Genomic DNA, 19,236 nt, shown 5'->3' on the forward strand with positions numbered 1-19,236 from the left:
CTCTCACTGCTCTTGTAACACAACTAATAGTAAAATGCCTATTCTGCCCAAGGACTACCAAACATCCCAAGGTTTGGGGGGTAAATAGAGTCAGTTGACCTGGTTCAGCCTGATTTTACCTTAAGCTTTAATTAAAACAGTTGTGTTGACCTATTCTGTCTCCAAGAGTATAGCATCATTTTATATAACCAAGGGAAAATCTTGTTTAGATTTAATGGAAAAACTGGAACAGCTGCAAAAAGTGCCAGTCACTGCAATGTGGATCTCTGTTACCATTTTTGGATAAAATATTATCCATTCAATGCTAAACTAAATTAAATACAGGGGGATGTATGTCATAAAGCTCTGAAGGACATTTTAAAAAAAAGGAAAATAACAAACAAGGTTTCTTAGTAATACCATGAAAGTCAAGTAGCATATTATCTTGCCCAGAACAAATAATAGTTGGCATGCACCAAAGCCATCTTATACATGAATAAAAAATATTGTTATAGTGTCCTAGGCTGCTGCAGTAAACATAGTGGCAGTAGATCTTGCAGGTTCTCAGTGATTGCTTCTTGACTTGAGGTTCTATCCTGAAGTAGAAACCACAAGTATAATCTCTTTTTATTAGCAACTTGAGGCCTGATTCCTGTCCCACTTACTCCACTCTGAATCAGAAATAACTCTATTGAACTCATCCCTCAGCATACAAAACTTGAAAGGGACATCCACTCAGAGTATCTCCTGAGCAGAGAGATTTTTGAAATTGCCTTAAATTCTGTAGTTTTTGAATAGGCAGCGGTGTGAACAGAAATGTGTTTATGTAAAGAAGGGTTCCCAATATAATGTACATTTAAACAAACCTCATGGGTAGTGTGTCAGGCACAGGACAGACAGAGAAGCAAATGAAAATAGGCATTTTTGCTGTTGAGGCAGTAGGGGTCTCTGATGAGGTGTATGAACCCTAAATGGCAACCACCAAAAATAGGTTGATGACAGTGCTACATTTGTAATGAAAGAGGTGCCAGGACTCAAGCAATTTTTTTTTACTTTCATAACTGATGAGGCATGACCAGAGGTGCCAAGACTCCTGACTCAGCCCTGGCACAAATTAAGCACTGGTTGATGGACAGAGTGTCTACCTCCACTCCTGTGACTAATTGCCTGAGTAGTAACAGCTGGAGTGAAAGCCTTCCACCCAGGCAGAAGGAATCAGCTGACAGAGAGGCTGAGAAGTACCCTGAGGAAACTTCTTGGCCTGGCAATGAACCACCTAAGGTACAGACCCAGCAACCCCCACCGAGGGTGAGGTGAGATTGCTGGGAACAGCAGCTAAGTAGATTTCTTCCCCTTCACCCTACAAGGTAGGGGAAAGGGTTGGACTATGTAGTCAGGCCCTTAGTTTAGGACAGGGAGCTAAAGAATAGCCAACACTGGCCAGAAAACTAGGAGAACAAGGTCTTAAAGGGCCAAAGTACCCTTCCGTTACCCCTGGATAGAGAGAAAGGGGCTTAATTCTGCAAACTCTTCCATGAGTAGTCTCACTGAAGTTGTTTGGTGGATTTCGAGGGTTGGGCCCTAAAACAGCAGCAAAATAAAATACTTTAGCAGTGGAAACAAACATGTTGCTGTGCTAAGTACATTGATTTTCAGATTTCTAAATTGCTAGCATAATAATGGATAATAAAAAATAATAATGGAGAAGAAAAAATTTACTTGCCCTTTCAAATTTTCAGAACACTGTATCAACTTAACTAATCTTTATAACACCCCTGTGTGATAGGAAGGTATTTTTACCCCATTTTACAGATGATAAAACTGAGGCACAGACTGGTGACTAATTCAAGTCAACAAAGCTAGTTATTGAGATCCTGATCTTAAAACTCAAGACTTCCTAATTCCCAGTCCTGGATTTCATTCACGAAACCAAACTGGCTTTCCCCCTACCCACTGGCAAGGTGACTGAATCAACAGATTCTGTCCCACTCACCTTCCCTCACTCTAACGTAAAGATTTTACTAGTAAATTAATAACAATATTAACATGCCTGAAAAAATCAGTTGCAAATTTGGAAGCTGATCCTACAGACCCTTACTCATATGAACCAAGATTACTTTTGTGAGTCAGGGTTTTCAAGATGGGGCCCATACTAGAAATCTTTATTGTTATTTGATTGAATGATGTTGAATCAAATATAAATATTTATAGATAAACATATTGAGCAGTAAGTGTAGGACACACTTGATGTCTGCTGTCTAAATAATGAATGACTAGAAACATAAGATGGGTAACACATTTGTCCCATTGGTGTCTTTTTGTACGCAATCTGCTTTCAGAAAACATTGTACAACAAAGAATGACAGTGCTTTGGGACCTTTTATTGTTATTGCTATCCATTTGTTATTACCATCTTTATGCATCAGGGGAATAACTCTTTAAAAAATCAGTATAGAGCATTCCACCCCCACCTCCCACCCCCATAAGCTTTCAATTTCCTACAGCTGTATTTTTTTTTCTTTTTACACAAAATGTTCACACCAGCCAGGCCAGTGCTGACAGTGTGCTCTGTTGGTTTCTGCAGGAGATGGAGAATGCATTGCCAGGATTCTCAGAATGTCAGGGGAAATCAGGAATGTCCACGAATGACTACACCCAGAAAGTGGCTTTCAGATGCCAGGAAACAGTTGTGAGACTTCAACCAAGGTAGGCTTTAACTGCAAGAAATGCCAATGTATATGCTGCCTGCTGTATAAAATATTCAAGTTCCTGACTTTCATTGGCAGTTGTATTCTTTATTTAGAGTCCTAGAGCTGTTTGCAGATAGTAAAGCAGTTGGAGATAACATACTTCTTTAACTTCAAATTTCCAAGCAAGAGGAACATCTTTTCCCTCATCTTAATTCAGAACTTTCAATTCCCTGGGGCCAGTTTCAGAAACATCCTGACACTTTCCCCTCCTCCCTTGCCTCACTGATTCTCAGATCTATATTTCTACTGAGAAGTCAGGGAACGGCAAGCGCAGGCATAGTTTTGATACTATGATTCACTTAAGGATAAATCAGGCCCTGAATTCAGTGGAATCAGTCTGGTTCCATCAGGGAGGGGTTCCATGCAGTGCACACCCTCTGTTTACCTCAGAGCTCCATGAGGATTCCCTGGGCCCTACACAAGAGGTGTTTTCAGTGCAGGTGACTACACAGATTCATGACCTAACTCACCCCCACTGAATGGGGCACAGCAGCCTGGAAGCTACTGTAGCCAAAGATCCATAGCAGCTATGAAGCAGCCCAAAGGAAGGATTCCTTTCTGTTTCTGCCTCCCCAGTGTCCAATGTGTTCATGTAGGTTATGTCACAAGGAGAAGATTTGGCCCTTATTGACAGGATTGAATTCAGAGTTGAAGATTACACTGTGCTGAGCCTGCAGTTCTTGGATCACCACTTTAAAAATCAATCTGAAACACCAGATCTCTTGCTTAGAGGATGGCTCAACAACACAAAGCTGGTTCTCTTAGGTGAACGTAAGAGGGACTGTCTTGTATATTTTCTTTGTTCACTGTCTCAGGTGGCACCCTGCCTTTAGTACTTTAGTGCCTGGTCAGGAGACAGTACCGACCCCAGTCACTCTGAAGTCCCTTGTGCAAACTGTCCATAAAAACGTGCTGAGTAGTGTCCCTACTGCACATTGCTGGAGAGTATTATCCAATCTGTGGAAGAGGCCAAGTGGCAAGAGGAGTCAAGAAAAGAATCACTTTTTAGAGGGCCTGTAGGAGCAGCTTCCTGCCCCAGAGTGCTGGATGGGTCAGGGGACAGCTAATGGAAATATATATAGTGCTTTTCCCTTCTCAGGCACTGGTTCAAATTGGGACTAGGTTAGTAGTGACAATTCTAGTCTGATGGCAGTTTGGTGCTTTATGTGAAATAAGCCGATTGCCTCCAGTTATGTTTTTTAGTAGGCAACCATCCCAAATGACATTAATTCACACTCTTGGGCACAGTCTTAACAGAGTGGCCGAGGATTTAATTGGCTTTCAAAGTGAACTGCTTTCAGCCTCTACTGCTGGTACCCCCAGTATAAGTGGATGCACAGTAATGTGGGCTAGATCTATTGAGGCTTACGCTAGTCTAATACCTGAGGGAGGGCACTAATAAATTCTCCAAGGGACAGTGGTGCAAATATGCTGCAATCTGTCTTATGTCAGGATGGCCATAGAGGGCTAGCACAGGCTAAATAATGAGTGCTGCTGGTCAGTGGGGGTATGTGATCCTGACAGAATCAGGGAGGGTGCTGATGCCAGCAGTACATCTTGGCATAGGCCTGTATCTCAAAGCTATTTAGGTGGCTAACTGCCATTGATTTCAGCGGGTGTTAGATAGCTAAATACATCTGAGGATCTGGGCCACAGTTCCCCTAGCAGGAAGCTGCTGCTTGCCTTCACTGTGCTAGAAGGAGGAAGTAGTAATACCACCGATTCCCCACTGAGGTGAGTTCTTGGGACTTAGCTATCAGTAGAAGGTGTAATTCATAGCTCCCTGCACTGTGTTAAGTGAATCTGTCCCCTGGTATCTAATATGTATCAGTTTTGCGAACTCATGTTCAATCTCCCAATTTGAACCAGTAGTTAAAAACTACTATGCATTTTCATTAGCTGTGCCCTGACCCATGGCCTTGGTAGCTAAACGATGCTTAGGAAGTTTTTTCTGACACAGAAGCTTAAATGAACATATCACAAGGCAGCAAGGCTAAGAAAATGACTTATGGTCATTCCTCTTGTTAAAGTTTATTTAAAATACTGAGCACAATGGCATCCCTCATTTCAGAATTCAGTTGCCTTTTGTTGTCCCTATGAAAATCCATCCAACTTTGCTGAATTATAAATCTCTGAAAATCACTGTTTGTACATGTACAATAAAGATTTGTTAGAGGCAGGTAACAAAATTCTCTGAACATGCTGTTTCCACTGAGCATGCTCCATCCTTTCAGAGCTCACAGCGTATAATCTAGCCAAGGCCTGAGTAAGACTTTTCCCATAATTGCTCATTCTGGTAGCCAGGTCCACTGTGGTACTGGGCACCAGAACTAGGAGTAGGGATACTCTCTCTCCTGTGCTCTCAGTGCTCCCTATGCTGGCACCCAGGCAGTTTGGAGGAGGAAGCTGCCTGACTGAAATGCAACAGGGTGAGGAGTGGGGTGGGATGAGGTGGAGAAGGACAAGTATGGGGAAGAATCAGAAGGGGAATGGGACAGGAGCAGAGAGGGATATGGCCCTGCAGGAGGAAATAGGAAATATGGCATATGCATTATGATATGGTCTTTGATTGCATGGTAACATACTATTTTTCCCAGGTCAATGGGATTGGGCAAACCTCAACATTTTTAATGGAATTCAGTTCAGCTACCCCTCATAAAGCCCTCCCCTTCAACTCTTTCTACCTGAGCCATATTAAACCTCACTCACTCTTTGAAACTACTGTTCCCCAACAGCCCTCTTAACTGTGTTGATCCTATTGCAAGTTCTCAGAAGGGCTTCAGTCTCTGTTGTGCTTTAGATGGCTTCTCTATTCCAGTTGCATATGCTCTGGGACTTCTTTGGTTAAAGCATCTATGAATGCATTTTGCACAAATGATCAGAGAAATTAATCCAGATAGTACAATAAGGCTTGAAGGACTCTGCTTTCCTGGTACTTTCCCTACCGCTAATTGCTTCTTCAGTATCTTGCTCAGTGGAACAACTTCCTCCTCCTGCTTCCTGTTACTTTTAAGGTCTTCTTCTGAGGTCTGTCACTGGCATTCTCCACTTCTTCCTCTAGATGCTGTCCTTTGACATCCATACCTGTTTGTAAAGCTTTAACCAATATCCTTACATTGACAACGCCTAGATCTGCCTCTCCAGTTGTGACCACTCTCCCTCTTTTATGACTCAGATCACTATCATCTCCTCTCCAGAGCTTAATTCCTTGCTATGTGTATGCTTGTTTCCTTTCCTTCTGCTCATCCTCTACTCTTAGCCCAAGCTTCTCATCCCTATATTCCTTTTCTGTCCTTCTCTTACCTGCTCTTGTTCCTTCTTTCATGCAGTTTCCTATGCCTGGTAATCCCCTTTCTTCACCTGTCTATACGGTTGCCAATTTTCTACTTGCACAAAACTGAACACCCTTGCCCCGCCCCGCCCCGCCCCTCCTTCAAGCCCTCCCTCCGAGGCCCCACCCCTTTCACTTCATCCCCCCTCCCTCTGTTGCTCACTCTCTTCACCCTCATTCACTCGCTCATTTTCACTGGGCTGAGGCAGGGGGTTGGGGTGCAGGAGAGGGTGAGGGCACCGGCTGGGGGTTCGGGCTCTGTGGTGGGGCTGGGGATGAGGGGTTTGGGGTGCAGGTGGGGGCTCTAGGCTGGGGGGTGGAGCCAAGAGGTTTGGAGCATGGGAGGGAGCTCCAGGCTGAGGCAGGAAGTTGGGGTGTGGAAGATGTTCTGGGGCTCTGGGCTGGGAATGTGGGTTTTGGGATGGGCCAAAAATGAGGGGTTCAGTGTATGAGAGGGGGCTCCAGGATGGAGCAGGGGGTTAGAGTGCGGGGGTGTGTGTGAGGGCTCCAGCTGGGGGTGCAGGCTCTGGCGTGGGGCTCGGGCTGAGAGGTTTGGGGTGCAGGAGGGTGTTCTGGTCTGGGATCAAGGGGTTCAGAGGGCAGGAAGGAGATCAGGGCTATGGGAGGGGTTCAGGGGTGTAGGTTCCGGGCAGCGCTTACCTCAGGCAGCTCCCGGAAGCAGCGGCATGTCCTCCATCCAGCTCCTACATGGAGGCATGGCCAGGCAGCTCTGTGCACTGCCCCGTCTGCAGGTGCCACCCACGCAGCTCCCACTGGCCATGGTTCTCGGCCAATGGGAGCTACGGAGCTAGCACCTGGGGTGGGGGCAGCGTGCAGAGCCCCCTGGCTTCCCCTACACATAGGAGCCCGATGGAGGACATGCCACTGCTTCCAGGAGCCGTGGAGAGCCCACAGCAGGCAGGGAGCCTGCCTTAGCACTGCTGTGCCGTCGACCAGACTTTTAACAGCCCAGTTAGCGATGCTGACCAGAGTTCCCAGGGTCCTTTTTTGACCAGGCATTCCAGTAGCAAACTGGACACCTGGCAACCCTACCTGTCTACTGTCCTCCACGAAATCTTTCTCAAAAATATTTTATTATATAGAGCTATGTAAACATTGTGATATGTGCACTTATCCAAATGACTCCATGATCTTATTGCCTTTACCCTCATCCTTCCTCCATTACCCGCACTCCCCAGTGTTTGTTGTCTCTTAATTTTTGCATTAAATTAATCCTTGATCGTGTAATAGGACTCACCCAGGAGGACACTTACACTTGCATGTTCACAGTTGCAAGACCATGAGCCTTAGTTTATAAACTCTTTGGGGGAAAGACTAGGGGTGAGATCTGTGTTGCACCTCTGAGCAACCCTAGGAGGTGGCTTTTAGCCACTTTTGCAGCTCTGCAACCATGGACTGCTCCAGGAGCTGGAGAGGCCTGCAGTATAATTTAGATAGCCCTGGGGTCCTGTCCAAGCTACAGCAGCCTCCCCTGAATCTCCTGCAGTGCTGCCTAGAATCGCCACAGCACTGTACTGTGTGGTCCCAGCCTGATATACCCCTCCCTCCCCAAGTCCCACCCCCAGCACACCCACGGTGGTAGGGCTTCTGAGAGGGGCCTCAGAGAAGGCAGCCTTATGCCTGCTTTCTTTAGCTCCTACTGGGAAATCCTCCCCAGCAAGTCCTGGGGCTTTGAGGGCCCCTCTACACTGCTCTGACTCTTTTAGGAAATGTAAAGGGGCCGGAGCAGGGGTGAGACTCTCACTCTGAGTCTTCATCTGTTTTGTTAAGCAGAATGCGTCTCTATGATGTTATATATGGTCACATAGCACAAGTAGGCTTAAAAACAATGACACTACCCAACACAAATGCTATAAACAAGTCATTGTAAGGAACAATGGTCTGGCCTGACCATTGACTGATGTTATAGCCATAATAGCATCGTGAGTCAGGGAAAATATTGTGGATTGTATTTCATTGCTTTGAGGGAATCAATTATAAATTACATTGTGGTTCTCTAAAATCCACTGCTGTAGATTAGATTGTCAGAGACAAAATTGCCAGAGTTAAATTTCCTTTTTGAGTCTTTGTTTTAGGATATTCATTTATCTATGGGTAGAGGAAGAGGCAATTGTTGGGTGTTTGATGGAGGTATAATCCCTGCTCATCTGAAAATACCTGGTGCTTTCTGCTTGCAGTATTTTCATCATTAGCAGAAAAGAGGTGTAATACCTTTGCTAGTGCAGGATTGTCAACCTAAACAATCTGACTGAAAGTATAAAAAACTGACATCAAATTTATAAATAACTAATTGAAACACATTGCAAACTCTGCCTCATAAAAAGAAGCTGAATGTAATAAACACCAAACTAGGAGATATCCCCTTTCCAGCATTATTTACTCATTCTTTAGTCAAAATTCAAGAGGATTTCTGCCAGAGTGGAGAATGTTATCAGTATGGTTCACAGTCATGCTGGAAGGGCATAATGAGTAAGGTCCTGCAGGGATCAGTTCAGGGTCTGGTTCTGTTCAATATCTTCATCAATGATTTAGATAATGGCATAGAGAGTACACTTACAAAGTTTGCGGACAATACCAAGCTTGAAGGGGTTGCAAGTGCTTTGGAGGATAGGGTTAAAATTCAAAATGATCTGGAAAACTGGAGAAATGGTTTGAAGTAAATAGGATGAAATTCAATAAGGACGAATGCAAAGTACAACACTTAGGAAGGAACAGTCATTTGCACGCATACAAAATAGGAAATGCCTGCCTAGGAAGGAGTACTGGGGAGAGGGATCAGAGTGGACCACAGACTAAATATGAGTCAACAGTGTAATGCTTTTGCAAAAAAAGCAAACATCCTTCTGGGATGTATTAGCAGGAATGTTGTAAGCAAGACACGAGAAGTAATTCTTCTGCTCTACTCCGCACTGATTAGGCCTCAACTGGAATATTGTGTCCAGTTCTGGGCACCACATTTCAGGAAGGATGTGGACAAACTGGAGAGAGTCCAGAGAAGAGAAACAAAAATGACTAAAGGTCTCGAAAACATGACCTATGAGGGAAGATTGAAAAAATTGGGTTTGTTTAGTCTGCAGAAGAGAAGACTGAGAAGGGACATGACAACAGTTTTCAAGTATGTAAAAGGTTGTTACAAGGAGGAGGAAGAAAAAATTGTTTTTCTTAACCTCTGAGGATAGGGCAAGAAGCAATGGGCTTAAATTGCAGCAAAGGAGGTTTAGGTTGGACATTAGGAAAAACTTCCTAACTGTCAGGGTGGTTAAGCTCTGGAATAAATTGCCTAGGGAGGGTGTGGAATCTCCATCACTGAAGAAGTTTAAGAGCAGGTTAGACAAACACCTGTCAGGGATGGTCTAGATAATACCTAGTTCTGCCATGAGTGCAGGGGACTGGATTAGATGACCCCTCGAGGTCCTTTCCAGTTCTACGATTCTATGTTGAACGGGACCATAAGCAAGTGAGACTTATGTGGCAGCTGTGCCAATATCCGTTCAGTGCACAGACAGATAATGAAGTCCCAAGCAATTACCAAAGATGTTGAAGATAACACAAACCATGCATAACCTCTGAAGATATAAAGAAGAGTAAAGTGTACGTGATTAAGGCTACCAAGCAGACCAGGGATCCCCAACTAGCTAATCAATCTTACTGTTCACTTGTTAGCTCACCAATTTTTACATCCTGGGCCTGATTCACCACTACATTTCTTCCAGTTCTGCACTAGTGTAACTCCAAGTCACTCCCATTGTCCATCAGTATTAAAATGTACTAGAGCATTTGTTTTAGGTTTATCATGTTCACCATTTCCAAGTGCACAGAGATTCCAGCCCAACGCTCACTTTTTAAATGAACAACAGACAGCATCTGATTTTAATAATTTCCAACTCTGTTTTTGCCAGGCTATTGGTAAAAAGAATGAATGCTTAGATAAAGTGAAACTTCACAGGCTGTCCATCTGTTGAATCAAGAGATTTTCCTGTCACTGCAGCGTGGGCATGGAACCTCAGACTGAGGCCACCCCTTTACTTGCCATTGCTGGGAGGCCATTGGACAGTCTGCTGTGCAGAAACCTTGGTGCTTTCTTTCTCCTTATTTACAAGCACAGTATGGCACAAGAGTTGATGGTGTCTTGTGCTGTCTAGTATGGCTGTGTCACTAACTGTTCCTTTTGTTTGATGAGTTTCTTCTTTATGTTGTATCAATTGTTTTCATTTTGAGTGGAGTTAAAAAGTCTAAACAGTTCTGAATTGTGTTTTTTCTTTACATATACTACTAGTCAGTGGGTTGCAGATGCTCAACACCTCTCAAAAATAGGCCATTTTTATTTAGATGCCTAAATATGGATTAAAGAACCACCAGATTTGAAAGTTTGGACTCAGTCCCTGCTCAGTAGAGAAACCTAAATTCATCATGATACAACAAGTGAGGTTCATATACAGATAAGCAGTAGGGGGAATAGGAGAGGGATAATGGGGAGACAATAAGATCACCTGTTAGACCATGTACACATCTTGATGGTGTCTGTTCCTTTACTGGTCCTTTCCTCCCACTCATTTCTCATAGGCAAGACAGCAGAGGGTGAGTTTTAGGTGGGATTTGAATGCAGCAAGAGAGGTGGTCTGGTGAACAGGTTTGAAGAGGGCATTCTAAGTTAGAGCTTAGAGAAATGATTAGGGTGATGACCAAGTACTATCCTGTTGCAGCCTTTGCATATCTGCTCAGTCTTCGGAGCTGTCTGTCAAGCATATTTCATGAGCATTAAAGTCACTTTAAAATATTAAACACCATCTGCCTTGAGGAAACTGGTGCACCCTCATTAAAACTGAGTTTCTAATACTGTTGTTAGTAATTACACTGAATACTATTTTACCAGCCACAAATAATTGGATTTGGATTACTGGACAGTGCAATCTGCATCTTTGGGAGATAAAATGTATAAACCCTCCCTAGCAGTAAACGCTGGGATTAGGGGATTACCTCTCCTTAACAAAAAGGATGGGAAAGCTGTTGTGTGAGCACTGATGTACAATCCCCAAAATGTGCTCTTAAAAATATTCTTCACATTTTAAATGTGATTGGCAATGTTTTAAAAACCAGAGAGCAATTGTAGAGTTATGGGCTGCATTACTCAAAAATGAGGTGGCAGTCTATCCTTCCTTTGTTTATTACACCCTCTTTTTCAAGCTAAATAATATTTCACTCCTTACGGATCTATGGTTCTTCTTATCCTAAAGAATGGGAAAAAACCCTGGGAAAATTCCAGGCTTGCCATGTATTTAAAAGATGTGACTTACTCAAGCAGTTTGGGGCTGTAGCTTGTGGATCATTACCACTTTGACCATGAAATGTTTCCTCTCCAGCCAAAGATGCCTCTCTTCTCAGAAGGCAGTGGGTGTGTAACAATGGGTAGAATGTGAATAGGGTCTACATATGCCACTGCAGTTTACAGAGTAGCCACTGCTATGCTGGATGGGCTGCTTGCACACTAGAAATGTACACAAGCAAGCTGTTTTAGGGAATGCACAAAAACTAATCTGAAGCTGCAGTGGGCCCTTGAAGAAGTAGTATCAAGTATAATATTTGAATGCTGATGAAGGGATATGGACAAATTGGAGAGAGTCCAGTGGAGGGCAACAAAAATGATTGGGAGCTGGGGCACAAGACTTACGAGGAGAGGCTGAGGGAACTGGGCTTGTTTAATCTACAGAAGAGAAGAATGAGGGGAGATTTGATAGCAGCCTTCAACTACCTGAAGGGGCGTTCCAAAGAGGATGGAGCTCAGCTGTTCAGTAGTGGCAGATGATTGAACAAGGAGCAATGGTCTCAAGTTGAAGTGGAGAAGGTCTAGGTTGGATATTAGGAAACATTATTTCACTAGGAGGGTGGTGAAGCACTGGAATGGGTTACCTAGGGAGATGATGGAATCTCCATCTTTAGAGGTTTTTAAGGCCTGTCTTGACAAAGCCCTGGCTGGGATGATTTAGTGGGTGTTGGTCCTGCTTTGAGCAGGGGATTGGACTAGATGACCTCCTGAGGTCTCTTCCAACCCTAATATTCTAAGGCCTGGTCTACACTAGGACTTTAATTCGAATTTAGCAGCGTTAATTCGAATTAACCGCGCACCCGTCCACACCAGGAAGCCATTTAATTCGACCTAGAGGGCTCTTTAGTTTGAATTCGGTACTCCACCCCGACGAGGGGAGTAGCGCTAAATTCGACATGGCTATGTCGAATTAGGCTAGGTGTGGATGCAAATCGAACTTAGTAGCTCCAGGAGCTATCCCACAGTGCACCACTGTGTTGACACTCTGGACAGCAGTCCGAGCTTGGATGTTCTGACCAGCCACACAGGAAAAGCCCCGGGAAAATTTGAATTCCTTTTCCTGTCTGGCCAGTTTGAATCTCAATTCCTGGTTGGACATCGGGACGAGCTCAGCAGCACTGGCAGCGATGCAGAGCTCTCCAGCAGAGGAGTCCATGCAATCTCAGAGTAGAAAGAGGGCCCCAGCATGGACTGACCGGGAAGTCTTGGATCTGATCGTTGTGTGGGGCGATGAGTCTGTGCTTTAGGAGCTGCGCTCCAAAAAAAGGAATGCAAAGACCTATGAGAAGGTCTCCAAAGCCATGGCACTCAGAGGATACAGCCGGGATGCAACGCAGTGCCGCGTGAAAATCAAGGACCTGAGACAAGGCTACCAAAAAATCAAAGCGGCAAACGGACGCTCCGGAGCCCAGCCCCAGACATGCCGCTTCTATGAGGCACTGCATGCCATTCTCGGTGGGTCTGCCACCACTGCCCCACCAGTGACCGTGGACTCTGAGGATGGGATAGTGTCGACGGGAAGTTTCTCTGCGATGTTTGCCGATGGGGAAGATGAGGAAGGGTTTGTGGAGGACGAGGCAGGCGACAGCGCTTACAATACTGCATTCCCCGACAGCCAGGATCTCTTCATCACCCTCACAGAGATCCCCTACCAACCCTCCCCGGCCGTTAACCCGGACTCTGAATCAGGGGAAGGATCAGTCGGTAAGTGCTATAAACATGTAAACATTTATTTTTTAAAAAACAGGAATAAAAACTATATGAAAAGAAGGTCAATGCATATAGGGATTGAACAGAAATCCTTTTGGGACAGTTCCACAAAGCTCTCAGAGAGGTAATCGAAAAGCCTCCGCAGGAGGTTCCTGGGGAGAGGTGCCTTATTGGGTGCTCCGTGGAAGCACACTCTTCCGCGCCAGGCCATCCTGAGGTATAGTGGGAGCATTGCCTCGACCAGCATGGCAGCATAGGGCCCTGGTCTGTGCAAGGATTCACGCAGCATGCGCTCTCTGTTTCTCCTGGTGACCCACCTCAGGGTGATCTCGCTCGGCGACTGCTGCATCTAATTAGGGGAATTACTTTAATGTTACTATTGTGAATGCTTGACTTTTCCTTTGCATAACAATGACCGTCGTTTAACAGCCACGTGTTGGAGGCTGCAGAGGAAAAGCATACAGGGATCTTTCCCGGGGGCAGCCGCAAGGGGCTGGAACAGGGTCAGGCTTTATGCTTTCCAGATTGCCTGCAGCAGGAGGGCACTGCTATCCATTAACTGTTAAGCAGCCTAAAGTTTACGGCTTACCAGGCCTGGCTGCTACACGGATTCTGCTGTCCTGCCCCGCTTGTCCGATCTCCAGTGCAAGACCCCAGGCAATGAAAGCGAATGCCGAAAATTCAAACTTGTCCTGAGAGCACATGAGATTAGGTGCCCTGTATGGTCTTGTTCACAGAAACAGAGTAGACTGTGTTCAGTGTTCGCAAACGTATCTTTGCAAGGAAATCACTTCCTTTTTCCCATCACACAGCTGCGGCTCTTTCCTGAACTGCCCCGGCATCCCCCTCACAGAGGCTGGCGCAGATTAGGCGGCGAAAGAAAAAGACTCGGGACGAGATGTTCGCTGAACTGATGGCCTGCTCCAGAGCCGAGGTGGCCCAGCAGAGCCAGTGGAGGGAGACCCTCTCTCAGCAGCAGCGCTCACACAGTGAACTGGAGGACAGGTGGCGGCAGGAAGACCAGCAGGCGACTCAAACGCTGCTTGGACTAATGAGGGAGCAAACGGTCACGCTCCGGCGCCTTGTGGATGTTCTGCAGGACTGCAGGCAGGAGCAGAGAGCCCCCCTGAACTGTATCTGCAACCGCCCTCTCCCGCCACAAAGTCCTGTCCCCCCCTCACCCAAAATCACAAGAACGAGGGGCGCTAGGGGCCGTGAAAACTGTCACTCCACCCCAGCAGAGCGCTCATGTACCAAACAGCTCTCATTCCCTAAAGTATGAGAATTGTTTCCGTTCCTGGCTCACCCGATCCCAAATCCCAGTTTCATCCCCCAACTGTGTAGTTGAGTATTAAAAATAGTTTGCTGTTCATTACTGTTTTCGTCATGTTTCTTTGCAGAAGACTTTGTGTGAAGGGGGGGAGGGGTTTGTTAATTGCATAGGACAGCCACCATTAACAGGGTACAGACATGGGGGCAGGATCAACAGCAGGTCACACACAGAGTGCAGTCACTAGGCACCCGGGTCACTCTGCGAGGTGTCTGCTGCCCCAGGTCAGTCTGGGAGGTGTATGTTGCCCCAGGGTCCGAGCGCCTGGCATCCACAAATGGCAAGGCAGGCTGCCCTTACCATGCCCTTCCACCCTAGCCATGAACCTCTCCGATGCCCTGAGCCCCAGCCAGAGCCATCATCCCCCCACACCTACTCACCCTTCCCACACACCCCTCACCCCTTCCTGCAAACCCACCCCTTCCTGCACACCCTCCTGTAACCGTCCTCCCCCCAGAGACCGCTGTAGGAGCAGGAGCCTGTCAGTCCTCGAGTGTAGAAGCGATCTGTACATCACTGCACACCGTACCCACCACAGACTGCATCCCTGTTTGAACCCTTGAACGCGAATTCGTTAGTAAAGAAAACTTTGTTAATTAAAAATGTTCCAATAACTTTATTTTTAAACGTCTGTTGGAAGGGGGGAAACCCGGTGAACGGGGTATGTAACTGCTGAAAAAAGTGAATAGTAACTGAAACAGGGGCAGGTTCAGCTTCTCTGTAAAGAGACTGGACAGTCATAGGTTACCCTGCTCTCTGAGGAACCTAGCTTTCAAAGCCTCCCGGATGCACAGCGCGTCCCGCTGGGCTCTTCTAATCGCACGGGTGTCTGGCTGAGCGTAATCAGCAGCCAGGCGATTTGCCTCAACCTCCCATCCCGCCATAAAGGTCTCCCCCTTGCTCTCACAGAGATTGTGGAGCACACAGCAAGCTGCAATAACAATGGGGATATTGGTTTCGCTGAGATCCGAGCGAGTCAGTAAGCTTCGCCATCTCCCCTTGAGACATCCGAAAGCACACTCCACCACCATTCTGCACTTGCTCAGCCGGTAGTTGAAGAGCTCCTTGTCACTGTCCAGGGCGCCTGTATAGGGCTTCATGAGCCAGGGCATTAGCGGATATGCTGGGTCCCCGAGGATCACTGTAGGCATCTCCACATCCCCAACAGTTATTTTGTGGTCCGGGAAGAAAGTACCTTCCTGCAGGCGTCTAAACAGACAAGAGTTCCTGAAAACACGCGCGTCATGAACCTTGCCCGGCCACCCGACGTAGATGTTGGTAAAACGTCCCCTATGGTCCACCAGTGCTTGCAGCACCATTGAAAAGTAGCCCTTTCGGTTAATATACTGGCTGGCCTGGTGGGCCGGTCCCAGGATAGGGATGTGAGTGCCATCTATAGCCCCACCGCAGTTTGGGAATCCCATCGCGGCGAAGCCATCTATGATGACCTGGACGTTTCCCAGGGTCACTACCTTTGAAAGCAGTAGGTCAACGATTGCGTGGGCTACTTGCATCACAGCAACCCCCACGGTAGATTTGCCCACGCCAAAGTGGTTCGCTACTGACCGGTAGCTGTCTGGCGTGGCAAGTTTCCAGAGGGCTATGGCCACTCGCTTCCGCACACTCAGGGCTGCTCACATCCGGGTGTCCTGGCGCTTCAGGGCAGGGGCCAGCAAGTCACACAGTTCAAGGAAAGTGCCCTTACGCATCCTGAAGTTTCGCAGCCACTGTGATTCATCCCAGACCTGCAGCACCATGCGGTCCCACCAGTCCGTGCTTGTTTCCCGGGCCCAGAATCGCCGTCCCATAGCATGAACGTGACCCATTGCCACCATGATCTCCGCGGCGCAGGATCCCGTGCTTTGTGAGAGGTCTGTGCCACTCTGACACTTCATGTCCTCACCGTGCTGCCGTAGCCTCCTCGCCCGATTTCTCAGCAGCTGACTGTGGAAGAGGTGGACGATAAGGTGCGAGGAGTTGACAATGGCCATAAGTGCAGCGATGATCGCAGCGGGCTCCATGCTCGCAGTGCTGTGGCGTCCGCGCTGTCACTGACCAGAAAAGTGCGGTAACAGATTTCCCGCCGGCGCTTTCAGGGAGAGAGGGCGGGAGTGACGGTTGAATGACAACAGTTACCCAAAACCATCCTCGACACATTTTTCCCCCAGCAGGCATTGGGGGCTCTACCCAGCATTCCAATGGGCAGCGGGGACTGCGGGAACTGTGGGATAGCTTCCCACAGTGCACCGCTTCCAAAGTCGACGCTTGCCCTGTTAGTGTGGACTCACAAAGTAAAATTAGTGTCCTTAGTGTGGCTACACAAATTCGAATTCATAAGGTCGAATCCACAAATTCGACCTAAGTTAAATCGAACTACTCTTGTAGTGTAGACATACCCTATGTTTCTATGTATTTTTTTTAATCCATCGATCCAGAGAATTTGCTTCATTAGTCCTTATGCAATTTTTCAAATATCTACAGTGTTTACAGCATCTACAATTAAAAGTTTTATTTTATTTCAAAATATGACATTAAGAATAACTTCATGCATGATCTGTAATTCACTTCTTCTGGCCTTGTCCATAAACAACTGCTGAGAGCTGTTAAAAATTGACTCCACCCTGCCACTGGTAGGAACTGTATTTATTTTGGTGTGTTTATCCTTTTTTTTTGGTCATGTCCACAAACTCTGAAGATTTCCATATGGGCCTTATGTCATCTTCATCACAGTAAGCCAGGAGTATCTCTGCTGAAATCAGTGGAGTTACACTCCTATGCCGTGTAAGTGAGATCACCAATCAAGCTCTTCAAATATTTACTCTGCCTCTTTATAAAATATGAAAAGTAGCAATAACACAGAGAATTACATTTTTCTTATTTTTCATGACCTAGATTACGTGGAAGGCAGAGTTGTCCGCTATTATTTAAAATTTCTGTTAGAGCTTAAAGCAATTTTAATGTATGAGCTCAGGTGGAAAAAAAGGGTTTCATCCTGCTGTTTTTGAGGATAGTGGTTGCTTTGTAACTGATTTAAATGAGAGCAGGAACAGGCCCTAAGTTATTAAATTACATGTACTCTGTTGCCAGGTTACCATCAGTCAATTTGCATTTACCTAGCAGAGCTATTAAGCTTAATTGTAAAAAAGGACTATGGGGTGTTTTTAGCTCAACATGCACATGTAACTACCATTAACGTAAATGGTCTTCACAGAGTGGAAAAAATATTTTGCTGGCCAGGGTAACTTCAGGAAACATCTAGTGTGTGTGAGGAACACAGCTGTGAGAGAGTATTAACTCCAGTATTATTTTGTACAATACAAACAGTGGAATGCAAGACAATCACACACCTAAAATGCAGACCATAATACCAACTGAGACCAACAGATGATGCTTTAAGGGTGTTATAAAGTTCCCCCTCCCACCATGCACCATTGCTCCTTAGACTACACGTACTAATGTTTTATCCAGTCTAGTTCTAAAAGTCCCAAGCATTGGGGCTTCTCCACTTTCCTTGGGAGAGTATTCCCTAGCCAAATATGTCTCACCATCAGGATACTTTACCTGTTATTCAGCCTACATTTTCCTATTCTTTGTTTCATCTCATTATGCCTAGTTATATCCATAGATACTGTATCACATTAAATAATTCTTCCTCTTTGGTACTTACTCCTTGACAGCTGCCCTTCACCCAGTTATTGATCTTGGCCAGGCCTATAGACTGTTTGGAAATGGTGCTGCTTTCACTTAATGTGAAGGTGGTTTAGAGCTGTATGTTGTGGGACAGCATGAACTACAATTCAGCAGTCTCCCCTACCAGCTTCCCATAGAAATTGAACAGGATGAAGGAGAGGATGGAGCCCTGAGAACTTCCATAGCTGAAGGGTCATGAAGCTCTCTGGGTACGTCTACACTGCAATTTGACACCTGCAGCTGATTTGGGCTCACAGGGCTTAGGCTAAGGGGCTGTTTAATTGTGGTGTAGATGTTCCAGCTTGGGCTTCAGCGTGGGCTCTGTGACCCTCCCACATCACCAGGTCCTAGAGCCCAGACTGCAGCCCAAGCCCGAACATCTACACTGCAATTATCAGCCCCTTAACTTGAGTCCCATAAGCCCAAGTCAGCTGGCATGGCCCAGCTGCAGGTTTTTAATTGCAGTGTAGACATACCCTCTGAGTGCAGTCAATTTCAGGGATTACTGAAGTGCCTAAAATTAAGCACATCCATAAATGTTTGCAGGATCAGGGCCTGATTCTGTCTTTCTTTTCAAAGAAATAATAATAATTAGTGCCTTCAATTAATCACAGTTAACTCATGTGATTAACTCAAAAAAATTAATCATGATTAATCACAGTTTTAATTGCACTGTTAAACAATAGAATACCAATTGAAATTTATTAAATATTTTTGATGTTTTCTACATTTTAATATATATTGTATTCTGTGATGTAATTGAAATCAAAGTGTATATTATTCTCGATTACAAATATTTGCATTGTGAAAGATAAACAAAAGAAATAGTATTTTTCAATTTACCTCATACAAGTACTGTAGTGCAATCTCTTTGTCCTGAAAGTGCAACTTACAAATGTAATTTTTTTGTTACATAATGCCACTCAAAACCAAAACAATGTAAAACTTCAGAGCCTACAAGTCCACTCAGTCCTACTTCTTGTTAAGCCAATCACTAAGACAAACAAGTTTGTTTACATTTACAGGAGATAATGCTGCCCTCTTCTTATTTACAATGTCACCAGAATGTGAGAATAGGCATTTGCATGGCACATTTGTAGCC

The 19,236-nt window shown here is 45.6% G+C and overlaps 1 protein-coding gene across 8 annotated transcripts in view; it reads left to right on the plus strand.

Annotated features, from left to right (window-relative positions):
- The window catches only part of FAM13C (family with sequence similarity 13 member C), a 243,414-nt gene that overhangs the window by 168,795 nt on the left and 55,383 nt on the right, over positions 1-19,236 (plus strand). For all 8 annotated transcript variants that reach the window (XM_039547402.1, XM_039547403.1, XM_039547404.1 and 5 more), the window contains one exon: positions 2,564-2,685. In XM_039547402.1, the coding sequence (XP_039403336.1) occupies positions 2,564-2,685 (122 nt within the window). The remainder of the gene's footprint in view (positions 1-2,563; positions 2,686-19,236) is intronic.

This window comes from Mauremys reevesii, linkage group 7, assembly GCF_016161935.1.
Source record: "Mauremys reevesii isolate NIE-2019 linkage group 7, ASM1616193v1, whole genome shotgun sequence".
Taxonomy (NCBI): Eukaryota; Metazoa; Chordata; order Testudines; family Geoemydidae; genus Mauremys; species Mauremys reevesii.